Source organism: Myotis myotis, unplaced genomic scaffold (genome assembly GCF_014108235.1).
Source record: "Myotis myotis isolate mMyoMyo1 unplaced genomic scaffold, mMyoMyo1.p scaffold_m19_p_1, whole genome shotgun sequence".
In the NCBI taxonomy this organism is placed as follows: Eukaryota; Metazoa; Chordata; class Mammalia; order Chiroptera; family Vespertilionidae; genus Myotis; species Myotis myotis.
The window spans coordinates 3,912,702-3,938,923 of NW_023416313.1; the positions used below are offsets into that span (position 1 = coordinate 3,912,702).

General features: G+C 54.5%; 1 protein-coding gene across 1 annotated transcript; it reads left to right on the forward strand.

Moving 5' to 3' along the window:
* The first annotated feature begins 3,217 nt into the window (after positions 1-3,217).
* OTOP1 (otopetrin 1) lies at positions 3,218-22,715 on the forward strand. The gene is made up of 6 exons (XM_036328835.1): positions 3,218-3,647; positions 14,450-14,586; positions 15,075-15,133; positions 17,066-17,196; positions 19,136-20,064; positions 21,422-22,715. The coding sequence occupies exons 1-6, from the start codon at positions 3,236-3,238 to the stop codon at positions 21,590-21,592; spliced, it is 1,839 nt and encodes a 612-aa protein (XP_036184728.1). The 5' UTR covers positions 3,218-3,235; the 3' UTR covers positions 21,593-22,715.
* The last annotated feature ends 3,507 nt before the right edge of the window (positions 22,716-26,222 follow it).

Below are 26,222 nucleotides of genomic sequence, written 5' to 3' on the forward strand. Positions count from 1 at the left end.
ATGGAGGGTCCCGCAGAGGTTCCCATGGGCTGGCCAGGCCTGGGAGTGCCCATACCACATCTGCCTGCACCGACCATTCTCACCTGGCCCCAGCCAGCTACAAGGAACACTAGGAATTAGAATCCCTGGCCTGGCAGGCACTTCCCAGTGACTGTGTCTCATAAGTTCAGCTCCGTGACTGACACATAGTAGGTGATCAGTAAGTAAAGTGTCTTTGGTACCTTATGTTCTCAGGCACTTTCCAAAGTGCACCATGTGTCTCAACTCATTGTATCCTCATAGAATGTTACTATGTTAAAACGGTTACTACTAAGAGCTCCATTTTACAGGTGATGCAGTGGAGGTACGGTGAGGGTGAGTAACTTGTCCACAGCAGGAAGCGATGGAGCCAGGAATCAAACCTCGCAGCCTGATGTTAGAACTCACCCACCGAACCATCACTCCATACTGCCTTTCCCTACAAATCCACGTTGACTTGAGCTGAGGTAGTTTTAATGGAGTGTGGGCACTCAAGAGCCCCTGCCGTCTGCCAGGCACTAAGCTCGCCCTCCCTCCCAGGTTCCCAAGGCATTTGAAACAGACCGTGAGCTTCATCTTGTCCCCAGGGCTGGTCCCAGACCTGGCACAGGGGCAGTGCTCAGTGCACATTTCTCAGTGGATTAAAAAAAAAGCTGGATGCTAGAGAGCAGAAAGAATCAGACATAGTTCGTGCCTTTAGGGAGCTCAGAATTTTAAGAAACAGTTAATTTGATTATGACACGTGGGTGATAGAGTGATGGACAGGTGGACAAGTCCTCCGGGGGCCACAGTGAATAAGTCGGTGTCTTGGTCTCCTCTGGGGCGGCCATGAGAAAGACTACAACTGGATGGCTTCAACAACTGAAGTTTATGGTCTCACAGTTCTCAAGACTAGAAGTCCTAGATGGAGCTGTCGGCAGGGTTGGTTCCTTCCAAGGGCATGAGGAGAATCTGTTGCAGGCTTTGCTCCCAGTCGCTGGTAGTCTGGGGTCTCCTGATCTCCCGATGGCATTCTTTCTGTGTCCTCACATCTATACTAGAGGCCTGGTGCATGAATTCGTGCACAGGTGGGGTCCCTCGGCCTGGCTGGCGGGAGGTTGGCTGTGGGAGTGCATTGACCACCAGCAGGCAGCTCCTGCATTGAACGTCTGCCCCCTAGTAATCAGTGTGCATCATAGCGACCGGTCAACCGGTTGTTTGGTCACTTAGGCTTTTATAGATGTGTGTTGTCAAATGTTCCCCTTTTTAAAAGGCCAATCACATTGGATTAGGGCCCACCCTAATGACCAAGGTGATCATTTATAAGGACCTTATTTCCAAATAAGGTCACATTCACAGGTACTGGGGGTTAGGACTTCATCATCTTTTAGGGGGACACCAGGTCACACTTATTGAGACCTACGATGTGCTGAAAACCACTGATCTACATCCTGCACAATACAGTAGTGGACAGGACAGGCAACAGCCTCCTAAGTGGGGCAGCCAGGCCCCAGACTGCACATTCCAGGGAAGGGTGTGTCTCAGAGGAAAACAAGGCAAGGCTAGAGCTCAGCGGGAAGGACATGCCACCCGCCCCACACCCGCACTGGCCAGATGAGACCATCCATGTGTGCGTTCAGTGCCTCCTTGGTCTATTTACTGAGCCTCCACCTGGCTTGGCTCGAGGGACGTCAAGATGATGGTCACGTTCCCTGGTCACCGCCTGCCTTTCCACCCTCGTTTCTGTGCACGTGCGCCATCCTCTCCGAGGAATGCCCTGCCCTGCCCTGCCCTGCCCTGCCCCATGTCGCCTGGCCAGCTCCTACTCCCGGGTACAGAGACTTGCAGGTGCTGCCTCCTCTGGGAACCCCTCACCCTGCCTGGCAGACTTGGGCTTCCCCAAGCATCTCCTCCAGGCAGCCTTGCCCACGGGCTGCTTGCTCGTCTCATCCAAAGCCGTGAGCTCCGTAGGCAGGGCTGTGCCTCTCCAGCTTCCCAGGGAGGCTTCCACAAGCACTTGCCCGCTGAATGTGTCTCTACCAGATGTCAGCTCATAGTCCCTCCCCAGTGCCTAGAACCGCCTGGCCAACGACGCAGAGCGGAAGAAACGTTGACCACATGCATGTATGAACCAACTGAAAAAAAAAAGGAAGGCAAGGCCGGGTCCCCAGGGTAGCTCCCTCCTGGCCCAGGGCTCCTGCAGCCAGGAGCCTCTGGCCTCCAGCACTGGCTGTGTATTTTGCTGGATCCACTGCAAAATGAAGGCAACAACAGAGCATTAATCCAGGGGCGCGCCCTGCCTCACTGTGCAGGTGGCTGGCCGGGGAGGCCTGTCCCAGGACCTCTTAGTGGCATCTCAGGTGGACTGCGCCAGCTTGGAGCAGGCTGAGGGTCTGAGGGAGGGGCCCCGGCCACCCCACCCTCAGCTCCTCTCGTCCAGAAGTAGCTCCCCATCCCTTGTGGGAGGGAGAGAGAGGATCTTTGCTTGGGAAGTGGCTCCTGTCTATCCGCATCTGGGCGTCTCCTTGCAGACACACAGGGACACCAGAGGGACAAACAGAGACAGGAGAAGACACGCCCTCCCCCTATTCATAGACGTAGGGATGAGCGATCAGCCTGGGAAGCCGCCCGCCTGACAGAGAGACCCGAACAGAGCCAACACCGCAGAAATCAGCAGGGACAGGACAGCCAACTGACAGGCGGGATCGCGCCCACGGACACTGACTTCCAGGCTCACCGGGACCGCAGGGACAGCGCGGGGTGGCGCACGCACCCGCAGATCCCGGGAGCTCCGCAGGGCCGCAGCCACGCCCCCGCGCCCACTCCCCGGGCTGCTCAGGGGGACCCCCTCGCCCCACGCCCACCGCAGGAGCCGGGGGAGGCCCCTGCTGCTCATCTGGGGGCCGGGCGCCCTGGGACGGAGCTGGAGGACGCGCGGGCGGGCGTCGGGCAGGGCTGACTGAGGTCCGAGGCATCAGGGGCGGGAGCGGCCCGCGTGGGTCGCCGAGGGAGGGAGGGAGAGCTGCCACGGCATCGCAGGGCGAGGGGAAGTGGGCGGTGTGCACCGGGAGCGCGAGGTGGCCGGGGTCAGCCGGGCGGGGCGGTGGCACCTTGACTGGGGCAGGAGAGGGGAAAGCTGGCCTAGGAGGGTGACCGGGAGGGTGGTGGTTGGAAGAGGGCGTGGGGCAGGCGCTAGGTCAGGGGCGGCAGGTGGGGGCCGGGCCGCAGCCACTCAAGGATGCCCGAGGGCCAGGGGGCGCCTCCCTCTCCCCGGGCGGCACGGAGCGCCCCAGACAGAAGGTCGTCGGAGCCCGCGCTCTGCCCGCCATCTCAGATTCTGGCCCCTGGGTCTCGGGGGTCCCCCGGGTCCCCGGCCCCGCGGCGGGGCGCCACCCGCAGCTGCGTCCCGCAGAAGCTGGCCGAGGCGCGCAGCAGCCAGTACGGGCTGATCGTGTTCGTGGCGGGGCTGCTGCTGCTGCTGGCCTGGGCCGTGCACGCCGCGGGCGTGGGCAAGAGCCACCTGCTGTGCGTGCTGACGGCGCTCATGCTGCTGCAGCTGCTGTGGATGCTGTGGTACGTGGGCCGCCGCGCCGCGCACCGCGGCCTCGTCCGCCTCAAGGACACGCACGCCGGCGCGCGCTGGCTCCGCGGTGAGTCCGGGAGGGAGGCCTGCTCACTCCGTGCCCTTCCCCCTCCCCGCTGCCTTTTTCTCTTTTCTGTCTTCTGTGCATCTTCCTGGCTCTCCCAGCCTGCCCTCCCTGCCCTCCGGGCGCCGCCTTTCTTGGGGAAGCCTGGATGGCTGCAGTAGCCTCCTCCCTGCACCTGCAGGCTCTTGCCTTGCATCCCATTGTTAGAGCTTCCACTGACCCCAGGATGAACACCACGCTCCCCGTTCTGGCATTCAATAATAATAATAATAATAATAATAATAATAATAATACTAATAATAATAATAATAGTGGTATTATTATTATTTTGGTTAATCCTCATCCCAGGATATTTTCCATTGATCTTTTTAGAGAGAGTGGAAAGGAGGGAGAGACAGAGGGGAACATTGATGTGAGAGAGACACATATCAATTGGTTGCCTCCTGCACGCACCCCGCCCAGGGCCAGAGAACTGCAACTGAGGTACATCCCTTGACCGGGATTGAACCCAGGACCCTTCCCAGTCGCAGACCAGCGCTCTATCCACTGGGCCAAACCTGCTAGGGCACCAGATGAGTTCCTTAGTTTTAACCCAGTGCTCCCGTCTCAGAGGTTTTAGGTCCTGTCACAATATTGCATGTTTCCATGACTGCGCATATTCTGTTCCCTCCTCCTGGAATGCCCTTCCCCCCACCCCCTCCCCTTCCTCCCCAGTGATGTGTTCCCAACCTATCCCCACCTTTGAGGTTCTGACCTGGCTGTGCCCTGGGTGGACACTGTTCCACCTGTTGACACTCTTGTCCCCTCTACCAGAGGGGAGAGCTGTGATGTTCGTCTCTTAGTCCTGGAGCCATTCAGGGCCTGGCACAGAGTAGGTGCTGGGAAAATGCAGGTGGGTGGATGACGTATGGACGAGCAGGTAAAGCTCAGGCGGTGGGGGTAGAAGCACCTGCTGGGGACTCACAACATATCGATGGAAACTTCCTCAAGATGGGAACCCTCCTCATGGCTCCCGGAGCTCTCGCCCGTGACAGGGAGATAGACATGATGCGGGTCCAAGGGGAGGCAGTGGGTGTCTGTGGAGAAGGCCCCTGCCTGAGAAGCCATCACGGGAGAGGCAGGTCCACACCCCGAACACAGGCTCAAATGCTCATGTGCAGATCTCACGGAGAGCGCGCCTTCCACTTTCCTTGGGTGACCCCCTCATCTGCCCACCCGCTAGTTTCAGCCCCTGTAGCCTGGGAATCACACTAAGTGGAACCAATGACTGCTGGCGACAGGTGGGTGCCCAGCACTCGTTCGTTCTCCTTCCCCCCTTCCCTTCGAATGCCTGCCCCAACGCCCCCCACCCGCCTGCTCACTCCCACGGGGCACCACGCTCTCCGCGGGGAGCCATGGGTCCTTGCCAGTTTCTGCCTTGTACTATGACGCGTCGGGTCTGAGCCTTGTCATCCGGGTGAGATTTTAGATTTCTCAGGGACTGTGTCTAGTTCATCTTGTCTTGAGAAAAACTGACCCAACTCCAGGGTGGCCCAACTTCCTGTTCTGAAAATGGCTGTTTTAGGGAGGGTCATGGTTCTGTGACTGTGAATGGCAGTGATCCGGTGCTGTATCGAACAGACAAATAGAAGTGAAATGTTGTTTTGAGAATATTGACTTACACAGGCTGACAAACATTAGAAACACAGGCTTTCAACCTGTGCTTCCTGTAGCGGAAGGACCCTTTCTTTGTCCCTCCCTCACTTCCTCCCTCCTCCCTCCTTCTGTTCTTCTCTTTCTCTTTCCCTCCCTCCTCCCACTTCCTGCATTCCTTCCTTTCTCTGTCACCCCTCCCCAACCCCACCTCCCTCCTCCCTTCCTTCCTCTCTCCCTCTTTTTTCTCACTTTCTCCCTCCTTCCTGGAAGGCTCCAAGCTTTGGGGCCTGAGGAAGTGGGTGGATGGTGCTGCATTTCGGAAGATTGGGAAGACGGGGGAGGAGCGGAAGTGAGAATGTGGAGCCGGGCTTCTCTGGTGGCCATGGTACAATGGGAGATGTCTATTGGACACTGAGCAGTGATAGAATAAATGAGGCAATAGAGAGAGAGCACACAGTAGGTCTCACTAAATGGTGGCTGTTAGACACTCAGCAAGTTGCCCCGTAATAACATAACCGTTCAGATGAGGCATGTGGACAATGGCGCTGGTGCTGGCCGTGGAAGGCGTGGCTCGCTGTCTGGCTCTGTCACCATCACCTCTTTTTTTCTTCTTCTTTTTTAAAAATATATTTTTATTGATTTCAGAGAGGAAGGGAGAGGGAGACAAAGACAGAAACCTCAATGATGAGAGAGAATCATTGATTGATTGCCTCCTGCACGCTCCCTCCCAGGGATCGAGCCTGCAACCCAGGCATGTGCCCTTGACCGGAATCGAACCTGGGACCCTTCAGTCCGCAGGCTGACGCTCTATCCACTGAGCCAACCTGGCTAGGCGCCATCACCTTTCTGAGTCCAGTCTCCTCATCAGTGAAATAAGAATCCCGGCCGCCTCTCAGGGAGGGGCTGGGAGATGTTGCATGAACACAGTTTGCAGAGCATGTCCATCCCTCTCCGTGAGCCGTGGCTCCTCAAAGAAGCGAGAGGCCAATTATCCCAGAAGAATGTCGGAGGTCCTGGTGCCAAGGGAAGTGCCCTGAGCCCTGCGTCTGAGGTTTCCCTGGAATCCGAGCTGGAAAGACGGGTTCGGCCTAGCTCTGCCCTGGCTTCCCTGGCCGGCTCAGCTGTCTGCGGCTCCGAGCAAGCCCGCCCGTGGAATGCCGGCGCTGAGGTTGTCCAGAGAAAGGGTTGGGGCCTCGGCTGTAAGGCTTTTCCTTGAGCAGGAACCATTCTGCTCCATCTGCTGGGTGCGAGGCGGTGAGGGCTTCTGTTGGCCGAGTGCGGAAGTTTTACTCAAGGGTCTGAGCGTTTGCAAACTTAGAACACAGGTAGGCGAACCCCCAGAGGTGTCCCAACGAAGGATGAAAAGCTCCCAGTTCTTAAAGTAAAAGTTATATCCTGGAGGATAGCCAGCCCTGCCTTGTTCGCTCTTTTTAAAAAAATATCTGTCATTGATTCTTTTTTAAAAAATATGCTTTTTTTCCTTTTTATTGATTCAAGAGAGAGAGGAAGGGAGAGGGAGAGAGAGATAGAAACCAATGGGAGAGAGAATCATAGATCGGCTGCCTCCTGCACGCCCCCTACTGGGGATCGAGTCTGCAACCCGGGCATGTGCCCTGACCGGGAATCGAACACCGACCTCCTGGTTCGCAGGTTGACGCTCAACCACTGAGCCACACTGGCCCGGGCCTGCCTTGTTAGCTTTCGACTTGGTCCAGCACAGCTGTCAGTCAGATGTCAGGGGCTGGCTGATGGGTGCCCTGTGTTTTGGAGGATGGGTGGCAGGAGGTCTGCTCACATCCTGAGTCCTTTATGGGGGCACCTGAAGGTCCAATGGATATCCTCACGTTGACTCGCAGCGGACTGGTGCGTATCTAGACATGAGTGCAACACTGGGAAGTTCAAAAGTTTAAGTTCTCAGGCTGGTTCCGGCAAGTGAAAGGGCTGTTTCCTCATACCTCAGCATTTGCCTGGTCGATAACAGCAGCTCAATGAAAATGACTCCGTTTTGTATTTGCCCTGTCTTCACTCTTTGCTTGGGATGAGAAATACTGACCTGGTCTTAAAGATGTGGTAGAAACAATGGGTTATTAATGCAGAGACTGGTGGGGAAGGAACGCCAGCAGCCCGGCCGACTCCTGCGCCCGGTGTGTGCACTGACCCGAAACCCGGGAAACAGCTGGGCCATCACATTAGTGACCAGCCCGCTTCCTGCTCTGCGTCTAGTCTCTTAAAAGTGGGACAGGTCGTTGTTTTAAAAAATACATTTTTATTGATGTCAGAGAGAGGAAGGGAGAGGGAGAGAGAGAAACATCAATGAAGAGAGAGAAGCATTGATCGCCTGCCTCCTGCACGCCCCACGCTGGGGACCGAGCCTGCAACCCGGGCGTGTGCCCTGACCGGGAATCAAACCGTGACCTCCTGGTTCACGGGTCGATGCTGAACCACTGAGCCATGTCGACCGAGCTAGTTTATTGTTATTTTTTACTCGTTTCTGTCCTGTCTCAAGCCCAGAGAAGTGTCACTGACACAGAATGGAGGGACGGACGAGAACAGCCGTGCGCATGGAGTGCGTTTGGAATGCCGGGACGTTAGACACAGCAGTTCTTTTTGTGTCTGTGTGTGATGATCACCCTCAGACGGACTTCTTGTATGAGGTCAGCTTTTTACCGAGTGCACCACGTTGCGTCTCTGTGCAGCGCGCTGTCCCTGGGAGGGGGCTGCTCGGAGCTCTCTGCTCATGGCCCCTCGAGGGACTAGAAGTGAAGGGCAGAGGGCGCTGCTGACGGACGATCAGCCTGGGGCTGGGGGTGGGGGGGGTGGTGGTGGTGGGTGGGTGGCAGCGGCTGTAGGAACTGTGGCAGCAAAGGCCCGCAGCACAGTGGAGGGTTCGGGGAGCGGGCTGTCACACGTGTGAGAAAGTACATGTATGAGGGGGGGCGGGTGCTGTGGGGCGTGGTGGCAGAGACGGGGTGGAGGGACAAGGTCAAGGGCTGCAGGACACAGAGGCACGGGTCCCGGTGCTCAGGGAGCCTGCAGTCTGCAGTGCAGCCAGGACGGACGAGGAGCTACCCTCCTGAGGTCCAGGCAGATGCAAGTTCATGACCACCGCCTGGGCTGCCCTGTGCTTTCCCGCCTCGAGGCGCATGCTCATCTTACTGTGACCGCCTCTTCTCCGCAGACACAGCCCCTCCCAGACGCGCCCTGCTTCCTTGTTCCGTCCAGGGTGCAGCATCTGTGTGTCCTGGCAGTTCTCATTCTCTTTACGTAGTAGCTTTATGGAGATGCAGCCACCAAACTCCACCAGTCGCCCATTTAGAGCGTATAACCCAGTGGCTTTTAGCGCGTTCACAGGTAGGGTCAGGGTAGGGGACGTTTCTGTCCTCTCAGAAAGGACCCCCTTACCTTCAGTCACCATCCCCCTACACCCCTACTCACCCCTTGTAATGTTTTCAATGCCCCAGTAATTCCTGAGGTGGGCGTTGTTCCCTACGTACACCAGGAAGCCGGGAGGGCTGAGAAGGAGGGTTGAGCCCCCCTTGCTGGCAACATTGGGATAGGGTGAGAAAGAGATAGGAACCTGCTCCTTGCTTGGAGCAGAGGGTGTGACATCAAGGCTGACAGGGAAGGCATAGCCCTACTTTCATCTCGCTTCTGTCTTCTCCATCGAGCGGAAGGATTTGAAGACCTTGCAGAGAGCAGCAGAGACGCAGCCAAGCCCACAGCATGGGGGCGACCTCCTGGTGGCTGAGCAGAGCCGGTGGTCTGCTTTGGTTCACCCGCTGGCCTGAGTCCCCACTGGGTGCCAGGCACTGGCTGGGCTGTGGGAGGGTGGGTGATCAGGCATGGCGGGCCCTGCACCACGATTACCCAGACCGTGCAGGCAGCCGACAGGATGGCTAAGAGCATAGCCCCCAGGCAGGGCGTGGAAAGGTCTAGGCCAGTGATGGCAAACCTATGACACGCGTGTCAGAGGTGACCCGCGAGCTCATTTTTTGGGTTGATTTTTCTTTGTTAAATGGCATTTAAATATATAAAATAAATATCAGAAATATAAGTCTTTGTTTTACTATGGTTGCAAATATCAAAAAATTTCTATATGTGACACGGCACCAGAGTTAAGTTAGGGTTTTTCAAAATGCTGGCACGCCGAGCTCAAAAGGTTCGCCAGCACTGCTCTAGGCCAATGAGACAGACCTTTAGAAATCACTTACTCCCCTGTTTGCTCCTCTTGCCCCCAGCCCCCATTTCCTTCCCATGAGATCGTTGAAAAGCTTTACATCTCTGCTTCCCACCCAGTCCCACTCCAATTTTATTCTGTCACAAGTCTCTACCGAGCCTGTAAATCACACATTTCCAGACAGTTTCTCTTCATCCCTTTGGATTTAATGCCTTGTATCTTATTTTCTTTTCTATGAATCTATTGATCTATCTCCATCCATCCATCCATCCATCCATCCATCATCCATCATCCATCATCCATTTTCCTCCCTTCTTCCTTTGCTCCCTCCCTCCTTTCTTCCCTTCTCTCCTTCCCTCCATGATACATCCCATCTGCCTCTCCAATTTGCCAAGTTTATTGCTCACGATTGCCCCCTCTCCTCTTCACCTTCCCTAACTGTGAGGCCTGGTTGTTTGGTTAAAGCCCTTTGTCAGGCGAGTTACAGGGATGACATTTTTCTCCGACCCTAGAGTGTTTTCTGACCACCGTCACCACCCTCAGTTCTCTTCCAGGCTCTGCTCTTCTGCGTGTACTTAGAACGTCCTGGCACTTCTTCTCTATTCATTTGTTTGTTTGTTTTCTGTCTTCCCCACCAGAACATTAAACTCACTGAGGGCAGCTACGTTTTTTTGTTTTGTGAATCCTCACTTGAGAATATTTTTTGCATTGATTTTTAGAGAGAGCGGAAGTGATGGAGGGGGGGGAGAGAGAAACATTGATGTGAGAATGGCACATCCATTGGTTGCCTCCCACACATGGCCCTATAGGGGCCGGGGATTGAACCTGCAACCCAGGTACGTGCCCTTGACCGGAAATCGAACCCATGACCCTTCAGTGCATGGGAAGATGCTCTGATCATTGAGCCACACTGGCCAGGGCTGGATATTTTCTTTCTTTGCCCTTCTTATATCCCCAGTGCCCATGACAGTGCTTGGACCATAGTTGTTTCTTTTTTTTTTAAATATATATTTTATTGATTTTTTACAGAGAGGAAGGGAGAGAGATAGAGAGTTAGAAACATCGATGAGAGAGAAACATCCATCAGCTGCCTCCTGCACTGGAGATGTGCCCGCAACCAAGGTACATGCCCTCGACTGGAATTGAACCCAGGACCCTTCAGTCTGCAGGCTGACGCTCTATCCACCGAGCCAAACCGGTTACGGCCATAGTTGTTTCTTGACAAATGGTTGCTGAACAAATTATGTTTTGCATGTCTTCAAATATCTTCCTGTCTTTTGCCCTGACAAGCGAGGATGCCTTGGTGGGAAGAGGAGGGTCCTTGAGCTGCAGTCCTTCCCTGGCCTCGGCCCTCCTCAGCCTCTGGTTTCCCAGGCGGCAGACCAGAAGCCTGCTGCCAGCTCATCTGTCTGCCCTGTGCACACCCCAATTTGTGCAACATTCCACCTGTGCATGTTTGTCTCCCCAGCAATCTTGTTGGTGTACCTTTGAGCCCCTGGCAAATGCCTGATGCACAGTATTTGTTGTATAAATACATGGGTGAATGAATCCATGGGTGGTGAAGGGATGGAGGCAGAAAAGACTTTGAGAGTGTGAGAAGGTCCCTGATGGATTCATCACAGCCCTTGAGATGCCAGTGACGGAGATGTTCTAGACCAGTGGTTCTCAAGGTGGGGTTCCAGACCAACAGTATCAGCCCCACTTGGCAGCTACTTAGAGATGCAAATTTGGGGGCTCCACCCCAAACCCAGCGAGTCAAAAACTCTGGGGGTGGAGCCCAGCTAGGGGTGTTTTAACACCCCCCCCCCCCCGCGCACCCCCTCCCCCCCCCGCCCCCCGCTTTGGTGATTCTGATGCAGGATCCAGTTTGAGAGCCGCTGCTGTGGACTATTCTCATTGTAGACCAGAAAACCGAGGCTGGGAGCAGGGAAGGGACTTGTCTAGCTCCCTGGACTGGTGCCAGGTCCCCATAGCTGCTGCCTGTGACCTGCCACCCCAACCACCTGCCTCGCCTGCTCTTGCTCTGTCTCTTTGTAATCAACACGAACTATGCGTTTGTCCGGCCAGTTCAAAGCACTGCGATTGAATCTCCTCCTACAAAGGCTCTGGTTTCACCGGGGGTTTTCCAGGACTTAAGAAAATGGGACTTAGAGATGTTTCTATATGGCTTTGAGTGAAGGCAAGGAGCCAGGCGATTGCATTACTGCTCACGGCAGCGGGGCGGGGGGCGCTCCTGGGGAGGGGGGGTGTAATGTTATAGCTCACTGTGAGGGCCCCTGCCCTTCGCTCTCTCACGCTGTGAAGCATGTCACACACGATCCGGTTTCCTCCGTCCGTGGGAGAGAACGTGTGAACGGCGCTAAGCGCCTCCCGGAGGACGGATTGGAAATGCTGACATTGGTCAGTCCCCACGCTCATTACGTTTTTCTTGTTAATTGCTTCATTTGTTGCAAGTTCCCAGTTCATGTCTCCTGCACATTCCTTTCCAGTCTCTTTCTTTCTTTCTTTTTTTTTTTAAATATATTTTTATTGATTTTTTACAGAGGATGGGAGAGGGATAGTTACCTCCTGCACACCCACTACTGGGGATGTGCCAGCAACCAAGGTACATGCCCTTGACTGGAATCGAACCCGGTACCCTTTAGTCCATAGGCCGATGCTCTATCCACTGAGCAAAACCGGTCAGGGCCAGTCTCTTTCTTATATGCATGTTCTTTGTTTTTATTTCTGGCCCAAACCACGCTGGATAGACCTCGGAGAACGTTCCCGTCCCTTCTTCACATCATGCAGCACAGACCTCTCCGTGTCGCCGCTATGCAGCCCTAACCTATCACTGAAAACATACACTTTCTGTTTTAAAAAAGTTTTAGGTTTGTAGATGGGCTGCGAAGATAGTGCTGTGAGTTCCCATAGGCCTCTGTACCTTCGCCTTTCTCCTTCTTCTTCCTCTCCTCCTCCTTCTCCTCCTCCTCTTCTCCTTCTGCTTCTCCTCCCCCTCCCCCTCCCCCTCCCCTCCCCCTCCCCCTCCTTCTCTCCTCCTCCCCCTCCTCCTCCTCCTCCTCTTCCTCCTCCCCCTCCCCCTCCCACTCCCCCTCCCCTCTCCTCCTCCTCCTCCTCCTCCTCCTCCTCCTCCTCCTCCTCCCCTCCTCCTCCTCCTCCTCCTCCTCCTCCTCCTCCTCCTCCTCCTCCTCCTCCTCCTCCTCCTCCTTCTTCTTCTTCTTCTTCTTCTTCTTCTTCTTCTTCTTCTTCTTCTTCTTCTTCGACTTCAGAGAGGAAGAGAGAGAGAGAGAAACACCAATGATGAGAGAGAATCATTGATTGGCTGCCTCCTGCACGCCCTACACTGAGGATTGAGCCCGAAATCCGGGCATGTGCCCTGACCAGGAATTGAACCGTGATCTCCTGGTTCATAGGTTGACATTCAACCACTGCGCCAGGCCAGTGGGGCCCTTTATTCTTTAGGGAGCAGGATTTTAGGTCAGAGAACTGGGAGTTTTGACCAGAACAGTGACGCTCTTAGATGGATCATTTTGGGAGAGAAGCTTCTGGGGCCTGCCGTTGACTCCGCCAGCCTGTTGGGTGTCTACCCTTTGTCAGACCCCGGATGTGCAGGGGTGGGTACACTGATACACGGGACACACACCTGCCTTCCAGTTTCAGCTTGTCAGGCCAATAGTAGAACTTATTAGATATGCATATTATTTTTAATTGTGGTAAAATACACATGACCAAGTGTGCCAACTTAATCATGTTAAGTGTACGGTTGGGAGTATTCAGTACATCAAATTGTGCAATTAATCTCCAGAGCTTTCATCTTGCAAAACTGCACCCACTAAATGCAGCGCCCTCCTCCCTCCTCGCCCCGCCCCTCTGTGAATGTAACTGCTTTCAGGAACCGCGTGTCCGTGGAGTCACACAGTGTCTGCTTATTTCACCTGGCATGATGTCCTCAAGGTGCGTGCACGTGGTTGCATGTGTCCGATGGACCTGCCGTGTGGACAGAGCCCGTGTGGTCATCTGGTCCTCTGCGGATGGCGCTTGGCGTGCTTCCTCCGCCCTTTGGCTGCTGTGAGGAAAGTTCCGGAACATGGCCATAGAAACTTCTCTTCCCATCCTCGCTTTCTGTGTGTGGGGGTATGTGCCCAGAAGTGGAATGGCTGGGAAATACAATGCCTTTTTTGAGAACCTGCCGTACTGTTTTCTATAGCACCTGCACCACTCTACAGTCACATCAGCGTGCACAGGGTTCCAATTTACCCACAGCCTTGCCAGCATTGTTATTCATTCTCCCTCTCTCTCTCTCTCTCTCTCTCTCTCTCTCTCTCTCTCTCTCTCTCTCTCCTCTGTCTTTTCCCCCCTCTCTCTCAGAAGCCACCCTGGAGGGGACCTGGTTTTCATTTGCATTTCCCTGCTGATTTCTTTTCATGTGGTAATTCACCAGTTGTTTCCTTTGGAGAAGCGTCTCTTCAAGTCCTTTGCTCCTTTTTCATTAGGTTGTATTTTCCTGTTGCCGTTAAATCGGAGTTCTTTGTAGATTCTGGATGCTAATGCTGTACCAGATATGATTTATAAGTATTTGATGGTGTCCTTTGTTGTACAATTTTTTTCTTTTCCTTTTGATGTGGCCCAATTTACCTACCTTTCCTTTCGTTGCCTGTGCGTTTGGTGTCATAGTCAATAAACCGTCGCCAAGTCCAACGTTGTACAGCTTTCCCCTGCGCTTTCCTCTCGGAGTTTTCCGGCTTTCGGTTCCCCGTTTAAATCTTGGGCTCATTCTGAGTTAATTTTCGGACATAATCTGTGAGAAGGAAGGGTCCAGCTCTGTTCTTCCTCGCCGTCGTCTGTTGAAATGACTGTCCTTTCTCCATGGAGTGGTCGTGGCACCCTTGTCGGGAGTCATTTGACCACGTGTGCCAGGGTTGCGGGAATCTGCTCGGAAATGCTCTCAGTGAGGAGTGACCCTTGCACGTGTGTTTCTGCCCCCGCCGTGCAGGTAGCATCACCTTGTTTGCCGTCATCACCGTGGTCCTCGGGTGCCTTAAGATCGGGTACTTCGTTGGGTTTTCTGACTGCTTGTCAGCCACCGAGGGCGTGTTCCCCGTCACGCACGCAGTGCACACGCTGGTGCAGGTACGTCCTCTGTCAGCGATGCTGCCTCTGTATCCCAGGGCGTCCAAGACGGGACCGTGCGGCTGCGCGGAATGACTGGCCCGGATTAAGGCTGCTTTTCACGCGAAGCGCTTGACATTTGCTTCTGGACTGTCCACTGGGTGGACAGGGGTAGGGACTGTCCACTGGGTGATGTAAGCAGGTTAACAGAAGTGAGGACAAGCGTCCATGCAACATCCTCAATTACCGCGACACCATTTCCTCCAACCCTGGAGGCCCCCCTCTGGTTCCCACCCGCCGTGCTCCCGGGCCCTGTCCCCCCAGGAAGGGCCCTGTCCCTGAGATGAGGCGATGAGGAGATGAGGAGAGGGACTTGCCATGCTGAGGGAGGGAGGCCACGGGTGCCCCCGCATTCACACCCCTTCCCCCTGAGCTTTAGAGCCCCTGGAGTGTGTGGACATCGCGATGGTTCCCGCTGAGGTGCGCTTCTCTGATTCATTCCCGTCCAGGTGTACTTTCTTTGGGGACACGCCAAGGATGTCATCCAGTCTTTCAAAACCCTGGAAAGGTAAAACCGGGGACCAGTGCTTTGCACAGTGAGCCTGGGGTGCCTTTAGACCAGTGATGGCGAACCTTTTGAGCTCGGCGTGTCAGCATTTTGAAAAACCCTAACTTAACTCTGGTGCTGTGTCACATATAGAAATTGTTTGATATTTGCAACCATAGTAAAACAAAGACTTATATTTTTGATATTTATTTTATCTGTTTAAATGCCATTTAATAAAGAAAAATCAACCTAAAAAATGAGTTCGCGTGTCACCTCTGACACGTGTGTCATAGGTTCGCCATCACTGCTGTAGAGCAAACAGAACCCGCCAGCGCCCTCTTGCTTGGGGTACAGCTCTGAGACCAACGCTCCCCCATCCCAACAAGCAGAGCCTCGGATCTTCAGGCCCTTCCTGCAGGGACAGGGAGAGCCATACAAACATCAGTGAGGAGAGAATCACTGACCAGCTGCCTCCTGCATGCCCCCTACTGGGGATCGAGCCCGCAACCCGGGCATGTGCCCTGACTGGGAATAGATCCTTGACCTCCTGGTTCATAGGTCGGTGCTCAACCACTGAGCCATGCTGGCCGGGCTTACTGTTTTTTTCGGGTTTTTTTGGTGTGTGTGTGTGTGTGTTTTTAATGTGGCTACTGGAAAATGTAAGACCACACACGTGTGTCCTGTATTACCTGTGTGTGGACAGCGTTGCTCTAGGCCGGGTACCCAGGCATTTCCCGCCAGTGCCTCTCCTCCAAGGGGACTCTGAGGGGCAGGGGCGTGTCCTGCCCAGCCTTGCTGGTTGAGCGGTTGCACACAGCCTCTCTCTGCCTCTGAGCCTCGTTTCTAAACTGGCCAGTGAGTGGTTTGAACCAGATACACATACAGCTTGACCCTGTTTTGCTTGAAGGACTAAGCGTTAAACATTCCTGAGTCACTTACCACCTCTAGGTGTTAGATTTAGACTTTCCTAGAAAAACGGGGAGGTTTGCAAGCCCAGGGTGTCTGGCAGCAACGAGCTGGGGCTGAGCTGGAGCTGTGCCGCCAGATGGGGCTGCCCTCCTTGTGCTGCAGTCCCCACCCCTCCCTGACGTGCCCCAGACTCGCCTTCTCCATCCACATTTCCGGCCGCGCCCCCTACTGGGGATCGAGCCCACGACCCGGGCATGTGCCGTGGCCGGGAATAGAACCACTGAGCCACGCCGGCCGGGCCAGAACAGGCTTTTTAATGTTTCCACTCTGCCAGCCTCAGTGGGTTAGGGTTTCATCCCATGCTGGTTGCTTCACGGTCACAATATTGCTGCCCACACTCCAGCCTCCATGTCTACAAGGCTGGGAGAAAGGGAAGAATGACAGTAAGTCTGCCTTTCTTATGCTTATCTTACTCGTTAAGAAAACAAACGCTTTCAGTACCTCACATTCCACTGCACCATGGCTATGCCTAGCTGCAAGGGAGGCAGACAGCAAGTCTCGGGCTTGGCCCAGTGTGGTCAGAGGCAGGTGACGAGGCAGAGGGCACGGAAGGTGATTGTTGGGTTGGCCAACCAACAGTAGTAGCGTTCCTAACTCTCCCGACGTCCGCTGTAGCCCTGCCATCGTCCCCTCGTTGTTCTCTCCCCTTCTCTTCGAGGGGAAAGGGCCTGGGGTATCGTAGGTTCATTGGCTGCTTTTAACAAATTCCCATCCTTGCATCCCTGGTTCCAAGACCCAGTTTCTTTTTGTCCCAGAGACAGTGAGTTGAGGACTGGCAGGTTCAAGGTTAAGGCGGAATGCTGAGGCAGTGGTTTGGGTAGTTCCCGTGGAACTGCCCCTCCCAGCTGGTCAGAGGACCTACCCAGGGACCGAGCTGCCAGATGAAACCAGGGTCCTGGCTAAGAGGGAGGCCTGCGTGTCTGTGTGTGTGTGTGTGTGTGTGTGCGCACACGCGTGTGTATGCAATGTCTGTGTGTTTTACAGGTTCGGGGTGATCCACTCGGTGTTCACCAACCTGCTTCTGTGGGCCAACAGCGTCCTCAACGAGTCAAAGCACCAGCTGAATGAGCACAAGGAGCGGCTCATCACCCTGGGCTTCGGCAACATCACCATAGGTGAGTGTGTGCGTGGCCGCTGCGCGCTGGCGCGTCCGGGAGGCCTGCAGACAGCAGAACGGCTGGAGGACCACAAGGCCCGCCCGGCGCAGCGTCGGCCAGACAGTCCCCAACCCCCCGAGTCCGCCTGCTGGCTCCGTGAGTGGGGGTGCTGAGTGTAATGAGAGGGTTCCTCCGTGAGTCAGGGTTTGTCAGACCCCAGGGTTGTCATCTGGGTCACCCTCTGCACGGCCCAGGTCGGCACGGAGATACATGACTTTGTGTACAACCGTGGAAGATTGGCGGTTGTGCCTGCCCGTGTTTAATTAAGCCTTTACAAGCCTTTAGTTCTTTCTACTGAAAGTATAGCTTTTAAAAACCCATAGCCGTCTAATGGTAGGTTTGGGTTCATTGGTTTTAGTTCATTTGAAGTTTGCATCGAGGTCTACTTGGCTTGTCATGTCTGCCCTCCCTGTCCCTCCTTGCTCCTGTGGGAGAGCCCGCAGCACTACACCTTTCCGTTTTCTTGCCAAGTCCTTTAGTTCTTAGGGTCTGTCACTCCGACACCGGGACCCTGGGGTGGAGAGGAACATGGGGCCGAGGAAGGCCCAGTGGGCCGGGGACCGGATTTGGGTCTTGTTCCCATCACACATCAGCTGTTGCTGTGCATTTCATTATTTGCTGCCAGCATGTCCCCTCCTGGTTAGGGAGCGTGTCTTTGTGACGTGGCCAGTGCCCTCCAGAAGGTGGTGCAGCCTGGCCCTCCTGCCGCTGGGGCTGGAGGTGCTGTCTTACGCCCCACCTGTCAGCATCAGATGGTCTCAAGAGGGAAATAGTTGCTGATGGGATGGGCTTTTCCCTCACGGAGGTTTTTTTTTTTTTTTTTTTTTTTTTATATATATTTTATTGATTTTTCACAGAGAGGAAGGGAGAGGGATAGAGAGTCAGAAACATCGATGAGAGAGAAACATCGATCAGCTGCCTCCTGCACATCCCCCAATGGGGAAGTGCCCGCAACCCAGGTACATGCCCTTGACCGGAATGGAACCCGGGACCCTTCAGTCCGCAGGCCGATGCTCTATCCACTGAGCCAAACCGGTTTCGGCCACGGAGTTATTTTTAAATAATAATTTTAAAATCACACATGCAAATCAAATTCACGTGGAGAGCTTAGAAGCACAGGGGAGCAACGTCTAGAAGGAAATCACGCACTCGGCACCATTGACTCTCAGTGTTGAGCGTATTTCAGTAAAGCTGGGAAAAGGGACATGAAAGTTTCCTTTGCTGGAAAATAGAAAAGAAAAACCAGTGGCCATTTTCCTCCCAGAGATGACCATTGTTAGCATTTTCACTTTTCTATGTCTGTCTGTCTGTCTCTGTCATCTGTAGATCTGTAATTTGCAAAAGCAGAGTCATGCTCTGGATGCTTTGGCAAGCTGCTTTAAAAAAAAATGAAATTCTTTTTTAAAATATGTTTTTATTGATTTCAGAGAGAGGAAGGGAGAGGGAGATAGAAACATCAATCATGAGAGAGAATATAGATCGGCTGCCTCCTGCACGCCCCACACTGGGGGTCGAGCCCCACAACCTGGGCTTGTGCCCTGACTGGGCATTGAACTGTGACCTCCTGGTTCATAGGTCGACACTCAACCACTGAGCCACTCCTGCCGGGCGGCAAACTGCTTTTTGGTTCAACAATATCTTGCGAGCATTTTTGTCTGTTGCTAAGTAAATGTCTACATTTATAATAGATTGATAATGTAACATTCCAATGGATGGACAAAATGTGATTCATGTAATCAATCCTCTTTTGGGGATGTTCATGGTTGTCAGTTTAGCCGTGATATGAAACATGATAATAAGCCGTGAAATCACGCCTTTAATTCCACGGGGAAACCCAAGCGAGCGAGCATCCGTGACGCCTCGGCTGGTCCATGCCCCGTGGCCCCTCTCCCCCTAGTGCTGGATGACCACACCCCGCCGTGCAACTGCTCCCCGCCGGCGCTCTGCTCCGCCATCTCCCACGGCATCTACTACCTCTACCCTTTCAACATCGAGTACCAGATCCTGGCCTCCACGATGCTCTACGTCCTGTGGAAGAACATCGGGCGCAGGGTGGACAGCCGTCAGCACCGGCAGCACCGGAAGATGCAGTTCCGGTTCCAGGGGGTGGCGGTGGGCTCGGGCCTGGGCCTGGCGGTGCTGGCCGCCACCATCGGGGTGGTGGCCGTGTACCTGATCCGCATCGGCCGCTCCAAAACCAAGAGCGAGTCTGCGCTCATCCTCTTCTACCTGTACGCCAGCGCCCTGCTGACGCTCATGGGGGCCGCGGGGCTGGCCGGCCTCCGGCTTTACAGGCTCGACGAGCAACCGCTGGACGAGTCCAAAAACCCGGCCCGCAAACTGGACGTGGACCTCCTGGTGGGCACGGCCTCCGGCTCCTGGCTCCTGTCCTGGGGCTCCATCCTGGCCATCCTCTGCGCCGAGGCCCGCCCCGCCTACACGTGGTACAACCTGCCCTACTCCGTCCTGGTCATTGTGGAGAAGTACATCCAGAACCTGTTCATCATCGAGGCCACGCACCGAGCGCCCGGCACGCCCGGCGAGGACATCAGGGCCCTGCGGGTGGCCGTGGTCTGCAACGGCAGTGACGCACCCCTGGCTTCTTCCTGCCTCAAGAGTGATGCTGTGGCCCGGGACCTGGGCAGCCAGATGCCACCTGCAGCCAACGGAAGTCTGTGCCTGAGAGAAGTCAGTGGCCCAGGGGAGGCCGAGCCGAGCTGGGCAGGGGCCCGGGGCCCGGCCTGCCGCCCCCGCCTCTTGCAGGGCAGCACCCAGAGAAGCGTCCTGAGGAACATTGCAGCCTTCTTGTTCCTCTGCAACATCTCGGTAATCTGCCCCCTCCTTCCCCAGGCCCCGCATCCTCCCGGGTCCCTAGAACCTACTGCTGCGCACGAAATGACCCCCACACTCGGCAACGTAAACGCACCCACATTGTTTTCCAGGGTGTCTCTGGGTCAGGAATCCAACCCTCGCTGGGCGCCTCTGCTCAGGGCCCCTCACGGGGGCAGTCCAGCTGCCGGCCGGGCTGCGATCACTGCAAGGCTTGACCGTGGGGTGGGGAGGGGACCGTTTCCAACCCACCTGTGTGGCTGCTGGCAGGACGCAGATCCTTGCTGACGGCGGGCCCGAGACCTCCCTCGGGTCCTGGCCACGTGGCCTCTCTGTAGGCCAGTCACCACGCAGCAGCCGCTTCCTCTCTTGCAAGAAGGGATGAGTGAGGCGGGTCCCAGGGTCCTCGTAACCTAATCCCAGAAGTGACCCCCTCACTTTGTCTTTTTCTGTTTGTTGGAAGCGAGTCCCTAGGTTCAGCACAACATGAGGGGGGCGGGGCTCATGAGGCTGTGACTCCCAGGAGGGGAGTCCCAGGGGTCATTCGAGAGGCTGCCTGCACCGCATGGAAGGGAGAGCTACGGGGGCGGGCGGTGGGACCGAGAAGCAGACGGAGCCTGACATTTAAGTGGGGGCGGGGGGCGGGGTGGGTGCAGAGGAACAAGGACAGGGAGACCGAAGAGAGGGACCATGAGCAACAAAAATAATAGTTTTTGCAAATTAGTTGCCATTGTATTCTCATCGGAGCCTCCGAGACAGGTGTTAGCATTCCCATCTTACAGATGAGGAAACTGAGGCTTGAAGAAGTTGTAGCCCAGAAGTAGCATGAGTAGAATGAACTCGTCAGGCTCCAAAGCAGGTGCGCCTCCCCCTGACCAGGAGGATGCGGGCAGGGTCTGGGCCGCCTCTCTCAGCCAAGGACAGGCCAGAGAGGAGACCACAGAACTCACAGCCCAGACCTGTGTGGCTGGGGTCTCCAAGCGCCAGTGTAGGTTCGTGCAGGAGGGTGAGACCAACAGGCAGCCTCTGCTGTAGGTAAACATTGGGGGCCCCGGGAGCACAGAGGGAGTTCCTGTCCAGACTGGTTACATCCAGGAGGGCTTCCTGGGTGAGGTGGTGTCTCAGGACTTGGAGGACGGTAGGGTTTAGCAGAGGGAAGCCAGGTGTCCCTGATAGAGAGAGAGGCAGGAGCCAAGCCCTGAAGACTCGGGAAAGGAAGGCACATTGGGGACCGCACAGCCCTGGTGCAGAGGCTGCGCATCACTGACAGGTGTGCCTCAGGCTCCCTGCCCAGGGGCCCGGGATTGGCTGGGGTCTCCTCGGCCGTGGCCAACACGGTCTCCTTCTCTTGCAGCTGTGGATCCCACCCGCCTTCGGCTGCCGGCCCGAGTATGACAACGGCTTGGAGGAAATCGTCTTTGGCTTTGAGCCCTGGATCATCGTGGTCAACCTGGCCATGCCCTTCTCCATTTTCTACCGAATGCATGCAGCTGCCTCCCTCTTTGAGGTCTATTGTAAGATCTAGTCTGCGTCCGCATAAAAGGCCGGGGCGAGGGGTGCGCGAACAAGGGCGCTCCCCGGAGCCACCTGGGGTGGCCAGGCTGGGCAAATATTGCCTTACAGGTTCCAGGCCTGTCTTTTGTCTGCTGGGGTTGTTTCTCGCGGATTGGGTGGCCCATCTTCCCGGGTGAATGTCAACAAGTCAGGTCAAAATCGATGAGGCGGCTGAAATCCATCCTCGTTCGTTCATTCTAGTCAAAGCCCATTTTATCTCCTTCTAAACGAGGGCCTCTGTTTTTGAAGAATGTGATCCTCGGTTGGAAAAATGTTTATCCAGTTTGTTTTTCATAAAAACCACCCTGTGTTTGCCATTCGTCCTGTTACTGCATTCAGCCTTTTGCCGACCATCTGCGTAGGCTAGTCACCCCATAGATTGCACCCTCCCCGGAGCTGGCGAATGTCGATCCGATCACATTTGCTCTCTATTGTACTTTCTGCATGTGTTCAATTTTCTAACAAAGTTATTTTTATGGATGGAAATTCGTGCCTCGATCCATCTAAGGACATATTTCTTACCTGGATCTTGGCACATTTTCGTTTGTGATCATTGTGAAGTTTTTAAAAATACCCATTTTACTGTCTTCTCTCTCACTGTGAGCACACACATGCTTTTTATAGAATGTTTGGACAGGCCAGAAGACCAGAGAGACAGGAACCACCCAGAATGCCACTGGGAAGCAGACAGCCACTCTGACGTCTCGGTGTGACTTAGCTGTGGGCGCTGCGATGCTTTTCATCGCTGCTACGGTCCCACTTGCCAGTGGCGATGCGACAGCGCCAATTTTGTGCACATTTCCCCCACTTACCGACCTCCGTAGCCCGCTCTCCCGTTGCTACCCGTGCTCTGTAAGTGTCCTGTTAATGCTGTACATAGTCTGGCCAGGGAATATGCTATGACTGACTCGGTTTCCTAGTGCTGGCTTTAGTGTCTATCACTTTTTGCTTTTACGAGTGACCCTGTGGAGATTAACCATATTTGTAAAGCCTCTCCTACATGTAGAATTCTTCGTGAAGGTGTGTACTTATGCTCAGAATGCCTAGTTTAAACGTTGTGGCTATCTGAAAGCCTCATGAGGAATACGGACGGCTGGGAGGCCTTTGTATGTATTTTTTAATACTTATTTTAAAATTATAATAAAGTTAGTTTACTTACTATACATATGAACATCTTTTCATCTGAGTGTGTTTTTTTTGACAGCACAGGCAATGGGACATTAAGAAACACTGAATTTTTTTACACGATTAAAGTACGTTATGTTTATTTTAGGAAAAAAACACAACTGAAAATGGGCAGATATGCTAAAAACAAAGGGAAACATCACCCAGGGCGGTGGCTCTCCAGCGGCTGCAACCTGTTCCCTGGGGACCTACAGCGATGTTTGCAGATGTTTCCGTGGCTACCATTAGGGGTGTCGCTGGCATCTAGTGGGTAGAGGGCTGGGGTGCTGCTAAAGTTCTGCAATGCACAGACGGGCCCCCACCACAGAGAGTTATCTGGCCCCAAATGTTCATAGTGCTGAGATCGAGAGATGGTGATATAGCCCGGCCTGTGTGGCTCAGTGGTTGAGCGTCAACCTATGAACCGGGTGGTCATGGTTTGATTCCTGGTCAGGGCATGCTGGGGTCCAACCCCAGCAGGTCCAGGGGTCCCCAAAGGTGTGGACGGAGTTGGCGAAGAAGGAATGACACGGAGACAGCGTTCAGTTGATCAGCAGCCTAGCCAGGATCTCTAGGCAAGTTCTGGTGTTTATTGTCTTGTTACATCTATATTTATACCAGTTGATTTTAATCCTGTCAATTTCTATTGCAAAGGTTAGGGCGTTTCTTATCTCCATTCCAGGGAGTAAAGATTATGTAGCTTAAGCGTGATTGTTTGTAGTTAAAGTGATTAACTACCTGCCTGGCACTTAGTTAAGGGGTTTTATCCCCTCCCTAACTTCAGGGAAAAATCCCTACCTGGGGAAACAACCTTTCTCGGAGAGGTGACCTTGGTTAAAACACATAGCACTAAGGAGAGCAAACATATTAAGAACAGTATGCCATATATGCCAGGTCCCTTGAAACATATGCTGTGCAGATGTTTCTTTCCTGCAGCGACTGTGTCAAGCAGCAAGGATGGACCGGCTTCCAGCAAGGGCACATGCCAGGTTGTGGGCTCAATCCCCAGTAGGGGGCGTGCAGGAGGCAGCCGATCAATGATTCTCTCCCATCATTGATAGTTCTATCTCTCTTCCTCTCCCATCCTCTCTGAAATCAATAAAAATATTTTTTTTAAAAAGAGGGAAATTGTGATATAGAGGTAATTGCTGTTAATCTTGGGCACCTAGTTAACTATTAGCACGCACACACAAATGGATTGTGTTCATATATACTGAATTTGCATGTAACTTGCTTTTTAAAAAAATATTTTGACCTTCTGGCCATGCTCTTCCACAGCAATGCTTTGTACCGTCAGGGCAGAAACACCGGCTGCTGGAGGGAGATGGTGGGTGCAGGGAGTCCTCATGTGAGGGGCGTCCCCAGCTTGAGGATGGCAGGGATGGCACTTTCCTGGGGCCTGATGGGAGTGACAGCTCAGTTGCTCCCCCTCAGAGCAGGCCCTAGGGGAGCACTGGGAGGGCGAGTGGTGAGTGCAGTGTTTTAATGCTCAGAGGGATGGACCATCTGTCCTGGTGTTGCAGCCACACTATATGAAACACCACCGCAATGATGACAGTGCTAGTTGTCCAAAACATGTAAGTTAAGTCAAGTCACCTGCTGAAAACCCTTCAATGGCTTCCCGTTGCTTTTAGGAATTATAAACGCCTAACCGTGGTCTATGGGGATCTTCACGAGCTGGCCTGGTACTCCATCTTCTCCTGCCAGTCCCTTCCTCTGCCTCCCTCCCCCAGGCACCCATGGGCGCTGCTGCAGCCACACATGTCTCCCTCCCTTCCTTGACCATCCCAACCTCTTCTGTGCCCCGGGACCTTCGCACGTGCTACCCTCTCTTGGGCGTGTGTTTCTCTGGCTCCTTGAAACGGATCAGCCTCTTTCTCATCCTTTAGGCCATGTGGGAGGTCCCTACATAGTGAGGTGTGCTCTGGCCATATATATATTTTAATCCTCACCCAAGGATATGTTCCCATTGATTTTTAGAGAGAGAGGGAGGGAAAGACAGATATATCAGCGTGAGAGAAACACATCGATGGGTTGCCTCCTGCACGAGCCCCAAGGAGCCTGCCACTGAGGTAAGTGCCCGTGACTGGGATTGAACCCAGACCCTGTGGTCCTCAGGCTGGTGCTCTATCCACTGAGCCACCCCGGCTAGGGCTGCTCTGGCCATCTGCAGGCACACACTCCCTGCCACAGTCACCGCGGCACCTCTTACAGGAGTAGTTTATTCTGTGTGCTTGTCTCTCCTGGAGAGGACTCTCCACCTTGTGAGAGCAGGGACTTTGCCCCTGTCTCCCCCAGGGTCCCCCCACACGGTCACATGTGGGGCCCTCACAGCCCCGGACTATTGCAGGGCGTGGGGCCGCGCCGGGAACACGGTGGGCCCCGGGATTGGAGAGTTTCCTGGAATAGTCGGTAAGACCTTGGCGGAGACTGCCAGCTTCCGGTGAGCGGCCAGCCCTCCATTCGCCTTTAAGGCACCAGGTGGCGCTGGAAGCCCGGCTGGCAATGAAGAGTTCAGCAGAGCCCGTGGGTGTGGCTCAGCTGCTGAGCTCTGACCTACGAACCAGGAGGTCAGGGGTCCATTCCCGGCCAGCGCACAGATCCTCAGCAGGAGACAGGCAGGAGGCGGCCCATCAGTGATTCTCTCTCGTCGGGGATGTTTCTATCTCTCTCTCCCCTGCCCTCCCTCTCTGAAAATCAATACAAATACGTATTTTTAAAAAGAGTTCAGCAGAACCATGAGCTAGCACGCGCTCCCCTCGGCCTGCTCCATATGACAGGCGTGGGGCCCATCTCTAGAGGCTGGCGGGGGCTCTGCTCATGTCCTTCGAAGGAAGAACCACCACGTTCCTCCAAAGCAAGATGTCAGACTCCAAGGCTAACGTGGGCCAAGTGAACGAGGCCTGCGGCCTGCGAGTGTGATGTCCTTGTTCCAAAGCCTCTGGAGGGGGACAAGGAGGCAACGTGACCACAGAGGCAGAGATTGGAGCGATGTGGCCACAAGCCAAGGAATGCCGGCCACCGCGGGGAGCTCCCCGGGGAGTGGGGAGAGGTGGGGCCGGAGGAGGGAACATCTTTGTTGAACCTTAACTAGTTCTCATCTTCCCCGTGAGAACTCAGAGTCCCCCCTGTCCTCACCTGGGAGTAGTGGCAGCCTTTTTCTGCAGCAGGAAGTGAAGATCTGGCAGCCCAAAGTGCCGCCTGCACACCTCTGGCAGATGTTTCTGGAACAGCAGTTTTGGGAGATTGGTCCCCTCCAAGCATCCTAAGCCCGCCCCCTTAGCTGGAGATTGGCACCGAGGTGGGCCTGTGCATAGGTTAGACCAGGTGCTGAGAAACGATGGCCCACGAGCCAAGAATGGTTTGTACATTTTTGAGAAGTTGTAAAAAATATATATACATATGGCCCCTAAAGCCTACAATATTCACTCTCTGAC